Source organism: Nicotiana tomentosiformis, chromosome 9 (assembly GCF_000390325.3).
Source record: "Nicotiana tomentosiformis chromosome 9, ASM39032v3, whole genome shotgun sequence".
NCBI lineage: Eukaryota > Viridiplantae > Streptophyta > Magnoliopsida > Solanales > Solanaceae > Nicotiana > Nicotiana tomentosiformis.
In genome coordinates, this window is record NC_090820.1 from 2,321,269 (window position 1) to 2,335,256 (window position 13,988).

The 13,988-nt window shown below is 41.3% G+C and overlaps 2 protein-coding genes across 2 annotated transcripts; both read left to right on the plus strand.

The window, feature by feature from the left end:
- The first annotated feature begins 467 nt into the window (after positions 1-467).
- On the plus strand, positions 468-848 carry LOC104089421 (uncharacterized). Its single transcript, XM_009594313.1, has one exon. The coding sequence runs from the start codon at positions 468-470 to the stop codon at positions 846-848; it is 381 nt and encodes a 126-aa protein (XP_009592608.1).
- A 63-nt stretch (positions 849-911) lies between these two features.
- On the plus strand, positions 912-2,305 carry LOC138899527 (uncharacterized). Its single transcript, XM_070186063.1, has 4 exons — positions 912-1,258; positions 1,360-1,473; positions 1,693-1,765; positions 1,922-2,305. Exons 1-4 carry the CDS (start codon positions 912-914, stop codon positions 2,303-2,305), a joined length of 918 nt encoding a protein of 305 aa, XP_070042164.1.
- The last annotated feature ends 11,683 nt before the right edge of the window (positions 2,306-13,988 follow it).

A 13,988-nucleotide genomic window follows, 5' to 3' on the forward strand; every position in this document is an offset into this window, starting at 1 on the left:
AGTAGAATATCATTTTTCATGTTCCATCTTTTACTCTTTCTTTCTCTCTTTATCTATGTTTTCTGAGAAGTCTCTAGAACCTCCATTGGAGGTCTTGCATGAGCTTGATTTTCTCAGTCCCAAGCAGATCTCAATATGGTATCAGAGCCCAGTTGAACATATCTAATCGAAGTCTACCAGAATTCCGCTTTAAGTATCGCAAAATCCTCTTCTCTCTTTTTCGAATTATAGGGTTTTTCGATTCCTCGATTCATGCTGAGATTTTCACACTAATTGGAGTTCTTCAGTGAAATCGATCTATCTCCTCACAAAATCAGTTGATACACTGGTTAATTTCATCGATTAGAACCTTTCTAATGTTCATGAATCAAAGCGAAGAAACAACACCTGATGCGACCAGAAATGACTAGCCGGTCATCGATGCGATCAGTCCTCTGTATATTCATCCATCGGACTGTCCTGGAGCAATGTTAGTACCGGTTCCATTCGATGGAATGTGGTATAGATCTTGGAGAAGAAGTGTATTACGAGCTCTGTCAGTCAAGAACAAGCTAGGGTTCATAAATGGGGAATGTAGGAAACCTAGCCCTAATTCAGCTCAATTTTGCCAATGGGAAAGATGTGACGATATGGTGACCTCCTGGATTCTCAATTCCCTCGCAAAGGATATTTCTGATAGCGTTGAGTATGTAAATGACTCTGTCGAGTTATGGATGGAGCTGGAAGACCGATATGATCAAACAAATGGAGCAAAGTTATATCAGATCCAAAAAGAGATCAACAACCTTGTTCAGGGCTCATTGGATATCACTGCCTACTACACACGAATGAAGAGATTGTGGGAATAACTAAACACATTGAGTGCTAAGTCTCAGTGCAGCTGCATTTGCACATGTGGATCAAAAGAGACGATGCACAAAGCAGAACACGATCGATGTCTCATCCAGTTTTTGATGGGCCTAAATGAGATCTATACAATAGTGCGAGGAAGCATCTTGATGATGAAACCCCTGCCATCTTTAGCACAAGTTTTTTCTCTCCTGATACAAGAAGAGAAACAAAGGGAGTTCAGTCCAAGTAATCAACTGAACCTTGAGTCTACTTCATTACATGTGAATGCTACACCTACACAACACCAAAGTCCATTTGGAGCTAGGAATTTCAAGACACATTACACTTCGAACAACAGAGGTCTCCCATTCTGTGACTATTGCAAGAGACCTGGTCACACAAAGGAAAAATATTACAAGTTACATGGGTATCCCCAAGGCAACTCATACAACAATCATAATTATAATCGGGCCCGCAGTTCAATCAGAATAACAACTCAAGTAAGACTCAGGGTCACAAGTTCAACAGAGGAAAAGGAGTTGTGGCAAATGTACATGGAGTTCCAACTGATTTTCTTCATGAGAGGGAAGATGATTCAGTAGCACATGATGAGAATCAAAATGTCAACCTAACAAGGGAGCAGTATGGGTAGATAATGAGTCTTCTGCAGCACTTTCAGACAGGCAATATAGGAGGATCATCTAACAATGCCAACATCACTAATGTTGCTATCAACTTTGCAGGTATTGTGGTCTGCACCTCTTCTATTGATTTTGACAAACCATCATGCAAATACTTTGAATCAAAGTCTGACCTTTGGATCATAGACTCATGAGCATCTAACCACATGGCTTTTAATAGGACTGCACTTAGCAACATCACTACTCTACCATATACCTTATTGATTAGCCTACCAAATGGATATAGGGTGAAGGTAATTGAATTTGGAGATGTGATACTTAGTCCTGATATCATCCTACACAAAGTCCTCTATGTCCCTTCTTTCAAGTATAACCTAATATCTGCCCACTCTCTTGCAGTACATCTTAAATATATTGTGCTCTTTACTAATGCATTGTGTCTGTTACAGGCCCCTTTAGTGAAGAGACCTCAAGTGATTGGTAGTAGCAGTGAGGAACTGTACTATATGTGTTCCAGATGTCTAAAGGGTAAAAGCACTTTCTCAAATCTTGATGTATCTGGTTCTTGTTGCAACTATTTTTCCACTACTAGTGTAAATAGTGAAGGCTGCAGAAGTCCTACTCATTCATATCATCTTTCATCAAATGTAAATACATTCACTCACAATAATAAGAATGAGTCCTCAGTTGTTTTTGATAAGTATGATGTAAATCTCTTGTGGCACAATAGGCTTGGTCATGTTCCTTTTGTCAAAATGAAGAGAATATCCTCCATACTTGTACCTTTCTCACCCCAGACAACCATTTATTTGTTCAATTTGCCCCATAGCTAGACAAGCTAGACTTCCTTTCCCACAAAGAACTAGTATCTCTACCAAAACATTTGAGTTGATACATGTTGACATATGGGGTCCCTACCATGTCAACACTTATGATAATTACAAGTATTTCCTCACACTAGTGGATGATTTCAGTAGGTCCACTTGGACACATTTGCTAAGTTGCAAGAGTAATGCTCTCCAAACCCTCAAGGCCTTTATAACCATGATTGAAAATCAATTTAACACATATGTTAAGACCATCAGATTAGATAATGGGCTGGAGTTCACCAATTATGAAGCTACCACATTCTACCAATCCAAAGGCATCATTCATCAGAAAACTTGCCCCTACACACCATAACAAAATGGGGTAGTGGAAAGGAAACATGAGTACCTCCTAAAACTGCTAGGGCACTTATGTTTCAATCCAAATTGCCAATCAAATATTGGGGAGAATGCATTTTGACAGCCACCTACCTAATTAATAGATTGCCTACCACCTACCTAAATAACAAATGTCCTTTTGAACTTTTGTACAATAAGAAATCCAACTACTCTCGTTTAAGAAGTTTTGGTTGTCTTTGTTATCCTACTACACCTAAGGTGCATAGGGACAAATTTGAGCCCAAAACAACGCCACATGTATTCATAGGATATCCCTTTGGGATAAAGGTGTAATGACACAATCAGTCATTTTAACTTTTAGAACCATGTTCCCTAAAATAAAACTTTCCGTAGGTGCTTGTAATGATTTATGACTTGCGGGGATGGTTGGTTCGGGATTTGGAAGTGTTTGAGGTGAAACCAGAACAATTGGTTCCTTAAGTTGGCCTTAAAGTGCTAAGTTTGACTTCGGTCAACATTTTGAGAAAACGATCCCGGAATAGAATTTTGATGATTCCAACAGCTCTGTATGGTGATTTTGGACTTAGGAGCGTGCTCAGAATTTTATTTGGAAGTCCGTAGTTAAATTAGGCTTGAAATGGCTAAAAACAAGAATTTAAGTTTGGAAGTTTGACCGATGAGTTGACTTTTTGATACCGGAGTCGGAATCCAGTTCCGAAAATTTTTATAGCTCCGTTATATAATTTATGACTTGTGTGTAAAATTTGAGATCAATCGGAGTTGATTTGGTAGGTTCCGACATTGAATGTAGAAGTTGAAAACTCTTAGTTTCATTAAGCTTGAATTGGGGTATGATTCATGGTTTTAGCATTGTTTTATGTGATTTAGAGGTTCGACTAAGTTCGTATGATGTTTTAGGACTTTTTGGTATATTTGGTTGAGGTCCCGAGGGCCTCGGGTGAGTTTCGGATGGTTAACGGATCAAAAGTTGGACTTAAAAAGATGCTGCAATTTTTCTCTTCTGCTGTATATTCTGGGCTGTGATCGAGCCCCAGATCGAACTCAGATATCGAGCCCACGATCGAGGCCTGAGTTGAAGCCAGGGACAAGGCTCAGTATCGAAGCCTCGATCGAAGGCAAAGCTCGAGAGCATGATCGAAGGTAAGGCTCGAGGGCTAGGATCGAGACCCATGCTCGATGCCCTGATCGAAGGCTCAAGCTCGATGCCATGATCGAGGCTATGATCGAAGGCCCAACCTCGATGCCCTGATCGAGGCTATGACCGAGATCCAGGCTCGAGCCTGTGATCGAAGCCCCGATCGAGGCCCAGTTCGAGTACCAGTTCCGAAGGCTGCTGGGCAGTTTTATAAAAAGAGGGCATTCGTCCCATTTTCCATTTTTGACGAACTTGAGCTTGAGCGGAGACGACTTTTGACAGATTTTCAAGGGAAAAATATTGGGGTAAGTGATTCTAACTCGGATTTAGTCTACATATACAAGTATATCATTATTTTCACCATAAATTAGTGTTTTGAGATTGAAATTTAGAAAAGTTTAAAAATCTCATAGAAACAAAATTTTGAGATTTCGGTATCGATTCGGAGTTGGATTTGAGTGAAACTGGTATGGTTGGACTCGTAATTGAATGGGTTGTCGGATTTCATAACTTTCGCTGGATTCCGAGATGTGGTCCCGGCGGATGAAATTTTAATTAATTTCGGGATTTTTATTAAAAATGTAGTATTTCCTTATAGAATTTATTTCCTATAATTTTTAGTGATTGTATCGAATTATTTTGGCTAGATTCGAGCCAGACAGAGTTGGATAATCGTGGAAAAGGCAAAATTGTGGATTAAATTGGAGCAAGACGAGGTTAGTCTCTTGTCTAATCTTCTGAGGGGGAAATTACCTCATAGGTGATTAAAATTAAACAATTGTTGCTAAATTGTGGGGGCTACGTACGCATGTGGTGACGAGAGTCCATGCGTAGCTACTATTAAATGCTAAAGTCCGGGTAGTTTAGGACTCAAAACATGCCTTACTTGTGTAAATTGTATTCTTTGATTTGTTTACATTAATTGATATCTATATGAATATATTGTAAATTGTTAGATAAAGATATTAAAGGATGGAAATCTCATAGGCTTGATTGTCTGTTTTAATCAATTAATTGTTAAAAGAAATTGTTCTCCTCCCAAATTTGTCTTATAATAAATATACTCTCCTTCCGGAGGCACATAAGAAAATGTCCTCCTTTCTTGTGGAGCGGGCCGAACGCCTCGGCAGGATAGATGCATCTATGGATCTCGCCGCACATCCCTCGGCAGTGTACACGACACTCTGGATCGGGTCGTACGTCCTTGGCAGAAATCGTGCTTAATAATAATAATTACACGATACTTTAATAATTTATTTCAGCTTGAGAAGCTTATTAATTACTTGGAAAATTCTTGGAATTTAATGAATTATTATTCTTGCTTGTTTATGGAATTAATTGTTACTCCTGTAAATGAGATTTAATTGATAAATTAGAATTTTTCTGAATTGAAGGAATTTAATTAATATATTGAGAATTGTTACATTTGAAGAAATTTGATTATCTCTGTTGATTAAATAAATTATTGTAAATTTTGTAAATCATGCTGATTTAAAAATTCTAGTTATATTTCAGTTATTATTATTGACCCATAGTGAGTGTCAAAGTCGGCCATCTCGTCTCTACCACTTCGAGATTAGGCTTGATACTTACTGGGTACACGTTGTTTACGTACTCATATTACACTTGCTGCACTTTTTGTGCAGGGTCTGAGACAGGTACTAGTGGAGGACCTATCATCACATACCCACGTCATCCTGAGGCATAGTGGTGAGCTGTCTTTCTGAGCCGTTCTGCAGCTACCAGTGTCTCTTTTTATATTTATATTCTGTCTATTTCATTTCAGACAGTATTTGAAGTTTTGTATAATCTACTAGATGCTCATGCACTTGTGACACCGGGTCTTGGCACATACATTGGTAAAATTTGGTATTTTATTATTTTCTTGGAATAAAAGTTTAACCAATGTATGTTTGACTTATTAGTTGGCTTGCCTAGCTGTAGTGTTGGGCGCCATCACGACCTATAGGTGAAATTGGGTCGTGACAACATGGTATCAGAGCCCTAGGTTCACGTAGGTCTCACAAGTTATGAGCAGACCTAATAAAGTCTTGCGGATCAGTACGGAGACGTCTGTACTTATCTTCGAGAGGCTATATGGTGTTAGGAAACTACCTTTCTTCATATTCCATCGTGCAATTGATGTAGTACTAAATATCCTTCCCTTATTCTCTTACAAATGGTGAGAACACGCTCTAATGAGATTCCAGACCAGGGAAGAGCTACTCCCCCAGTTGCTAGAGGCCGAGGCAGAGGCCGAGGGAGGGCTCCAGCCCGTGGGAGAGGGCGAGGACGTCCCAGGACTATTTTGATTATGCCGCCAGTGGATCCAGCAGAGAATCCCATTATTGAGGAACAGGGTGAGGTGCCTGTGGCAGAGCCAGCTCCAGTGGACTTCACATCTGCACCGGGATTTCAGGATGTCATGGGTCGTATGCTGCGATTCATGGACAATATGACTCAGGCCGGTTTATTTCCGGCAGACCCAGCCACATCTCAGGCGGGCGGGGGAGCACGGACCCCTACCACGCAGGCTCATGGACAGGCAGTTGTTGTATATCAGACCCAGGGTGCACTACCCGTGGGTGGAGTTCAGCCAGTGGCAGCAGCTACACCTGAGCCCAGCCCAGCTGTAGCCGCCGATCCTCAGAAACTATTGGCCAGATGGACTAGACTACATCCTCCTGTCTTCGGGGATGAGTGACATGAGGATCCACAGGATTTCATTGATCGTTGCAAAGATGACTGTACAACATGAGGATATTGGAATCCTATGGGGTTGATTTCGCTACTTTTTAGCTAGAGGGTAGAGCCCGTAGATGGTGGCAGTCTTATGCTCTTGGCAGACCAGCAGATTCTCCTCCCATGACTTGGGACAGGTTCACCCGTATCTTCTTGGACAAGTATATTCCATCCTCCCAGAGGGAAGAGTTGCGGTTTCAGTTTGAGCAGCTCCAGCAGGGTCAGATGTCAGTGACTGATTATGAGGCAAGGTTTTTTGAATTATCTCGCCATGCACTAATGATACTCTCTACTGAGGCAGAGAGAGTGCGAAGGTTTGTAGCTGGTTTACATACTAGTATTAAGGCCACTATGGCTCGAGAGGTTGAGATGGGTACTTCTTATGAGCGAGTTGTGGAGATAGCCCGGAGGATTGAGGGTATACGTCAGTGGAGCCGAGAGCAAATTATGAGAGATAAGCAGTTCAGGTACTCTGGAGAGTTCAGAGGTGCTCCGTCCGGGGGCAGAGGTCAGTTCGTAAGGGGACAGTCCAGTAGACCCCCATATCCAGCACCACCACCTCCTCGAGGTACTCCAGTGCGACCTTATCTCAGTATTATTTCAGAGAGTTCTTATCGCCCACCATCTATTCAGGGTCCTCCCAATGGGTATTCAGGTCCCCAGGGCCAGACACTTAGTCAGCAGCCTATCGCACCGAAGAGTTGTTACGAGTGCGGGGATCCCAGTCACATGCGGAGGTTTTGCCCCAGGCTTCGGGGTAGACCAGTACAGCAGGGTCAGCAGCCTATGCTTACCGGACCAGTTGCTCCACCAGTAGTCCGACCACCCAAAGGTGGAGGACCGGTGGGTAGGGGTCGTCCTAGAGGTGGAGGTCAGCTAGGCGGAGGCCAGACAGTTGGTGCTCTATCTCAGTTCTATGCTTTTCCGGCTAGGCCAGATGCAGAGGCCTCAGATGCCGTAATTACAGGTATTATTTCTGTTTGTAGCAAAGATGCCTCAGTATTATTTGATCCAGGATCTACATATTCATATGTGTCATCTCTATTTGCTCCATTCCTGGGTGTTTCTTGTGAGTCCTTGAGTACTCTTATTTATGTGTCCACTCCTGTGGGCAATTCTGTTGTTGAGAACCGGATCTACCGGTCCTCTATTATTACATTCTGCAGTTACGAAACTAGAGCAGATCTTTTATTGCTTAAGATGACCGATTTTGAAATTATTCTGGGCATGGACTGGTTGTCTCCATATCATGTTATTCTAGATTGTCATGCCAAGACTGTTACCTTGGCTATTCTAGCATTGCCTAAGATGGAGTGGAAGGGTTCGCCTGTTAGTTCATTTAATCGAGTTATTTCTTTTATAAAGGCTCAACATATGGTTGAGAAGGGTTGTTTGGCTTATCTAGCCTATGCTCGGGATACTACTGCAGAGACTCCGGCTATTGATTCAGTGCCTGTAGTTTGGGAGTTCCCCGATGTATTTCCGTCATATCTTCCAGGTATGCCACCTGATCGTGATATTGATTTCTGTATTGACTTGGCTTTACATACCCAGCCTATATCTATCCCACCGTATCACATGGCTCCGAAAGAATTGAAAGAACAGCTTGAAAAGTTACTAGCCAAAGGGTTTGTCAGACCGAGTGTATCATCTTGGGGTGCACCAGTATTATTTGTGAGAAAGAAGGATGGAACAATGCAGATGTGTATTGATTATCGCCAATTGAACAAATTCATTATTAAGAACAAGTACCCGTTGTCGCGTATTGATGATCTATTTGACCAGTTGCAGGGTGCTAGGGTATTCTCTAAGATCGACTTGAGGTCAGGGTACCATCAGTTGAAGATTCGGGATTCAGATGTTCCGAAGACTGCTTTCCGTACTAGATATGGTCATTATGAGTTTCTGGTAATGTCTTTTGGTTTAACTAATGCCCCGGCATCCTTTATGGATCTGATGAACAGGGTATTCATGTCATATATTGATTTGTTTGTCATTGTCTTCATTGATGACATATTAATCTATTCGCGCAGTAAGGAGGAATATGAGCAGCATATGAGAGTAGTGCTTCAGACATTGCGGGAACAAAAGTTATATGCTAAGTTCTCTAAATGTGAGTTTTGGCTAGAGTCTGTAGCATTTTTGGGACATATTGTATCAGGCAGAGGTATTAAAGTTGATCCCAAAAAGATTGAGGCAGTTCAGAATTGGCATCGTCCTACTTCGGCGACGGAGATCAGGAGTTTTCTGGGTTTGGCAGGTTATTATCGTCGGTTCGTGGAAGGTTTTTCATCTATTGCAGCACCTTTGACCAAATTAACCCAGAAGGGTGCTCCATTCTGATGGTCTGATGATTGTGAGGTGAGCTTTCAGAAGCTCAAGACATCATTGACTACAGCACAAGTGTTAGTGTTGCCTTCCGGTTCGGGGATGTATACAGTGTATTGCGACGCTTCGCGCGTTGGCTTGGGTTGTGTATTGATGCAGGAAGGGCAAGTTATTGCATATGCTTCACGTCAGCTGAAGCTCCACGAAAAGAATTATCCGGTACATGATTTGGAGTTAGCTGCGATTGTTCATGCTCTTAAGATTTCTTTATGGGGTGTCTTGTGAAGTTTACACTGATCATCGCAGTTTGCAGCATTTGTTCAAGCAGAGGGACCTAAATTTGAGACAGCGCAGATGGCTGGAGTTACTGAAAGATTATGATATTACTATCCTGTATCATCCAAGCAAAGCAAATGTGGTTGCAGATGCCTTGAGCAGAAAGGCGGAGAGTATGGGTAGTTTGGCTTTCATTTCAGTAGAGGAAAGGCCATTAGCCTCAGATATTCAGTCCTTAGCTAACAGACTTGTCAGGCTGGATATTTCAGAGCCCAACCGAGTTCTTGCATGTGTTGTGGCCCAATCTTCACTATTTGAGCAGATCAAGGCTCGCCAGTATAATGACCCACACTTGGTGGTTCTTCGTGAAACGGTACTACGAGGTGGTGCCAATGAAGTCATTATTGGTGCAGATGGTGTTCTACGACTCCAGGATCGTCTGTGTGTTCCTAATGTGGATGAACTGAGGAAAAAGATCCTGGAGGAGGCACACAATTCTCGATATTCTATTCATCCAGGTGCTACGAAGATGTATCGTGACTTGAGGCAACATTATTGGCAGCGACGAATGAAAAAGGACATAGTTAAGTATGTAGCTCGGTGTCAAAATTGCCAGCAAGTTAAATATGAGTACCAGAGGCCAGGTGGCCTACTGCAGCAGATGACCATACCAGAGTAGAAATGGGAACAAATTACTATGGATTTTGTAGTTGGGTTGCCGCGGACCTTGAGGAAGTTTGATGCAGTTTGGGTGATTGTTGACAGGTTGACCAAGTCGGCACATTTTATTCCTGTTGTGACTACGTATACTACAAAGAGGTTGGCCCATATTTATATTCAGGAGATAGTTCGATTGCACGGTGTACCAATTTCTATCATATCAGATAGAGGCCCTCAGTTTACTTCATATTTCTGGAGAGCAGTAAAGAGTGAGTTGGGGACCCGTGTAAAGCTCAACACAGCCTTTCATCCGTAGACCGATGGACAGTCAGAGAGGATAATTCAGATTTTGGAGGATATGCTCAGGGCATGTGTGATCGACTTTGGAGGTTAGTGGGATCGTTTCCTGCCTTTGGCCGAGTTTGCTTATAATAACAGTTACCAATCCAGCATCGAGATGGCTCCATTTGAGGCTTTATATGGTCGGCGATGTCGTTCACCTATCGGATGATTTGAGCCAGGTGAGGCTAAGTTATATGGTACTAATTTGGTAAGGGATGCCTTGGAAAAGGTAAAGTTGATTCAGGAGCGACTTCGTACAGCACAGTCCAGACAAAAGAGTTACGCGGATCAGAAAGCGCATGATATATCATTTATGGTGGGTGAAAAAGTTCTCTTGAAGGTTTCGCCGATGAAGGGAATTATGAGATTCGGGAAAAAGGGCAAGTTGAGCCCAAGGTTTATAGGCCCATTTGAGGTGTTGAAACGAGTTGGGGAGATTGCTTATGAGCTTGCATTGCCTCCCAGCCTATCGGGAGTTCATCCGGTTTTTCATGTATCTATGCTCCGGAATAATCATGCCGACCTATCACATTTGTTAGACTTCAGCACAGTTCAGCTAGATAATAGCTTGGGTTATGAAGAGAAGCCAATTTCCATTGTTGATAAACAGGTTCACCAGTTGAGATCCAAGAGGATTTCTGCAGTAAAATTCCAGTGGAGGGGCCAACCAGTCGGGGAAGCGACTTGGGAGGCCAAGGAAGACATGCGGAGCAGATATCCACACTTATTCAGCACTCCAGGTACAATTCTAAACCCGTTCGAGGATGAACGTTTGTTTAAGAGGTGGAGAATGTAATGATCCAACCGGTCATTTTAACTTTTAGAACCCCGTTCACTAAAATAAAACTTCCCGTAGGTGCTTGTAATGATTTATGACTTGCGGGGATGGTTGGTTCGGGATTTGGAAGTGTTTGAGGTGAAACCGGAATAGTTGGTTCCTTAAGTTGGTCTTAAAGTGCTAAGTTTGACTTCGGTCAATATTTTGAGAAAACGACCCCAGAATAGAATTTTGATGATTCCAACAACTCCGTATGGTGATTTTGGACTTAGGAGCGTGCTCGGAATTTTATTTGGAAGTCCGTAGTTAAATTAGGCTTGAAATGGCTAAAAACGAGAATTTAAGTTTGGAAGTTTGACCGATAAGTTGACTTTTTGATACTGGAGTCGGAATCCAATTCCGAAATATTTCATAGCTCCGTTATGTAATTTATGACTTGTGTATAAAATTTGAGGTCAATCGGAGTTGATTTGATAGGTTCCGACATTGAATGTAGAAGTTGAAAACTCTTAGTTTCATTAAGCTTGAATTGGGGTATGATTCATAGTTTTAGCGTTGTTTGATGTGATTTAGAGGTTCAACTAAGTTCGTATGATGTTTTAAGACTTGTTGGTATATTTGGTTGAGGTCCCGAGGGCCTCGGGTGAGTTACGGATGGTTAACGGATCAAAAGTTGGACTTAAAAAGTTGCTGCAATTTTTCTCTTCTGTAGTATATTCTAGGCTGTGATCGAGCCCCAGATCGAACTCAGATATCGAGCCCACGATCGAGGCCTGAGTCGAATCCAGGGATGAGGCTCAGTATCGAAGCCTCGATCGAAGGCAAGGCTCGAGGGAATGATCGAAGGTAAGGCTCGAGGGCTAGGATCGAGACCCATGCTCGATGCCCTGATCGAAGGCTCAAGCTCGATGCCATGATTGAGGCTATGATCGAAGGCCCAACCTCGATGCCCTGATCGAGGCCATGATCGACATCCAGGGTCGAGCCTGTGATCGAAGCCCCGATCGAGGCCTAGTTCGAGGACCAGTTCCGAAGGTTGCTGGGCAGTTTTATAAAAAGAGGGCATTCGTCCCATTTGCCATTTTTGACGAAATTGAGCTTGAGCAGAGACAGCTTTTGGCAGATTTTAAAGGGAAAAATATTGGGGTAAGTGATTCTAACTCGGATTTGGTCTACATATACAAGTATATCATTGTTTTCACTATAAATTAGTGTTTTGAGATTGAAATTTGGAAAAGTTTAGAAATCTCATAGAAACAACATTTTGAGATTTCGGTACCGATTCGGAGTCGAATTTGAGTGAAACTGGTATGGTTGGACTCATAATTAAATGAGTTATCGGATTTCATAACTTTCGCCGGATTTTGAGATGTGGGCTCCGCGGGTGAATTTTTAATTAATTTCGAGATTTTTATTAAAAATTTAGTATTTCCTTATAGAATTTATTTTCTATAATTTTTAGTGATTGTATCGAATTATTTTGGCTAGAGTCGAGCCAGACAAAGTTGGATAATCGTGGAAAAGGCAAAATTGTGGATTAAATTGGAGCAAGACGAGGTAAGTCTCTTGTCTAATTTTGTGAGGGGGAAATTACCTCATAGGTGATTAAAATTAAACAATTGTTGCTAAATTGTGGGGGCTACGTACGCACGTGGTGACGAGAGTCCGTGCATAGCTACTATTAAATGCTAAAGTCTGGGTAGTTTAGGACTCAAAGCATGCCTTACTTGTGTAAATTGTATTCTTTGATTTGTTTATATTAATTGTATCTATATGAATGTATTGTGAATTGTTAGATAAAGATATTAAAGGATGGAAATATCATAGGCTTGATGGTTTGTTTTAATCAATTAATTATTAAAAGAAATTGTTCTCCTCCTAAATTTGTCTTATAATAAATACTCTCCTTCCGGAGGCACATAAGAAAATGTTCTCCTTTCTTGTGGAGCGAGCCGAATGTCTCGGCAGGATAGATGCATCTATGGATCGCGCCGCACGTCCCTCGGCAGTGTACACGACACTCTGGATCGGGTCGTACGTCCTCGGCAGAAATCGTGCTTAATAATAATAATTACACGATACTTTAATAATTTATTTCAGCTTGAGAAGCTAATTAATTATTTGAAAAATCCTTGAAATTTAATGAATTATTATTCTTGCTTGTTTATGGAATTAATTGTTACTCCTGTAAATGAGATTTAATTGATAAATTAGAATTTTTCTGAATTGAAGGAATTTAATTAATATATTGAGAATTGTTACATTTGAAGGAATTTGATTATCTCTGCTGATTAAATAAATTATTGTAAATTCTGTAAATCATGCTGATTTAAATATTCTGGTTATATTTCAGTTATTATTATTGACCCATAGTGAGTGTCAAAGTCGGCCATCTCGTCTCTACCACTCCGAGATTAGGCTTGATACTTACTGGGTACACGTTGTTTACGTACTCATGCTACAGTTGCTGCACTTTTTGTGCAGGGTCTGAGACAGGTACTAGTGGAAGACCTATCATCACATACCCACGTCATCCCGAGGCATAGTGGTGAACTATCTTTCTGAGCCGTTCTGCAGCTACCAATGTCTCTTCTTATATTTATATTCTGTCTATTTCATTTCAGACAGTATTTGAAGTTTTGTATAATCTACTAAATGCTCATGCACTTGTGACACCGGGTTTTGGCACACACATTGGTAGAAGTTGGTATTTTATTATTTTTTTGGAATAAAAGTTTAACCAATGTATGTTTGACTTATTAGTTGGCTTGCCTAGCTGTAGTGTTGGGCGCCATCACGACCTATAGGTGAAATTGAGTCGTGACAAAAGGGGTACAAAGTACTAAGCCTAGCCACTAAGAAAACTCACATCTCTAGAGATGTCATATTTCATGAAAATATTTTCCCTTTTACTTTGAGTTCTAAGAATGTTTTCCCATATAGTATTTTTAAATCAGTTACATTTTCTTCATGTGTTGAGAGTGAAGATCCTCTTCTTGATAGTCAAGATGTTGTAGATATCACATCTCCAGGTTTACACCAACACCCTGAATTCCCTCCTATAAATG

Bases quoted from the DNA above. Each gene is read 5' to 3' on its own strand.
- LOC104089421 (XM_009594313.1), top strand. From the start codon at position 468: ATGTTAGTACCGGTTCCATTCGATGGAATGTGGTATAGATCTTGGAGA.
- LOC138899527 (XM_070186063.1), top strand. From the start codon at position 912: ATGCACAAAGCAGAACACGATCGATGTCTCATCCAGTTTTTGATGGGC. The intron at 1,259-1,359 runs GTATCCCCAAGG...CAAGTTCAACAG, and splicing joins AAATATTACAAGTTACATGG to AGGAAAAGGAGTTGTGGCAA. The intron at 1,474-1,692 runs GTATGGGTAGAT...GGCTTTTAATAG, and splicing joins GTCAACCTAACAAGGGAGCA to GACTGCACTTAGCAACATCA.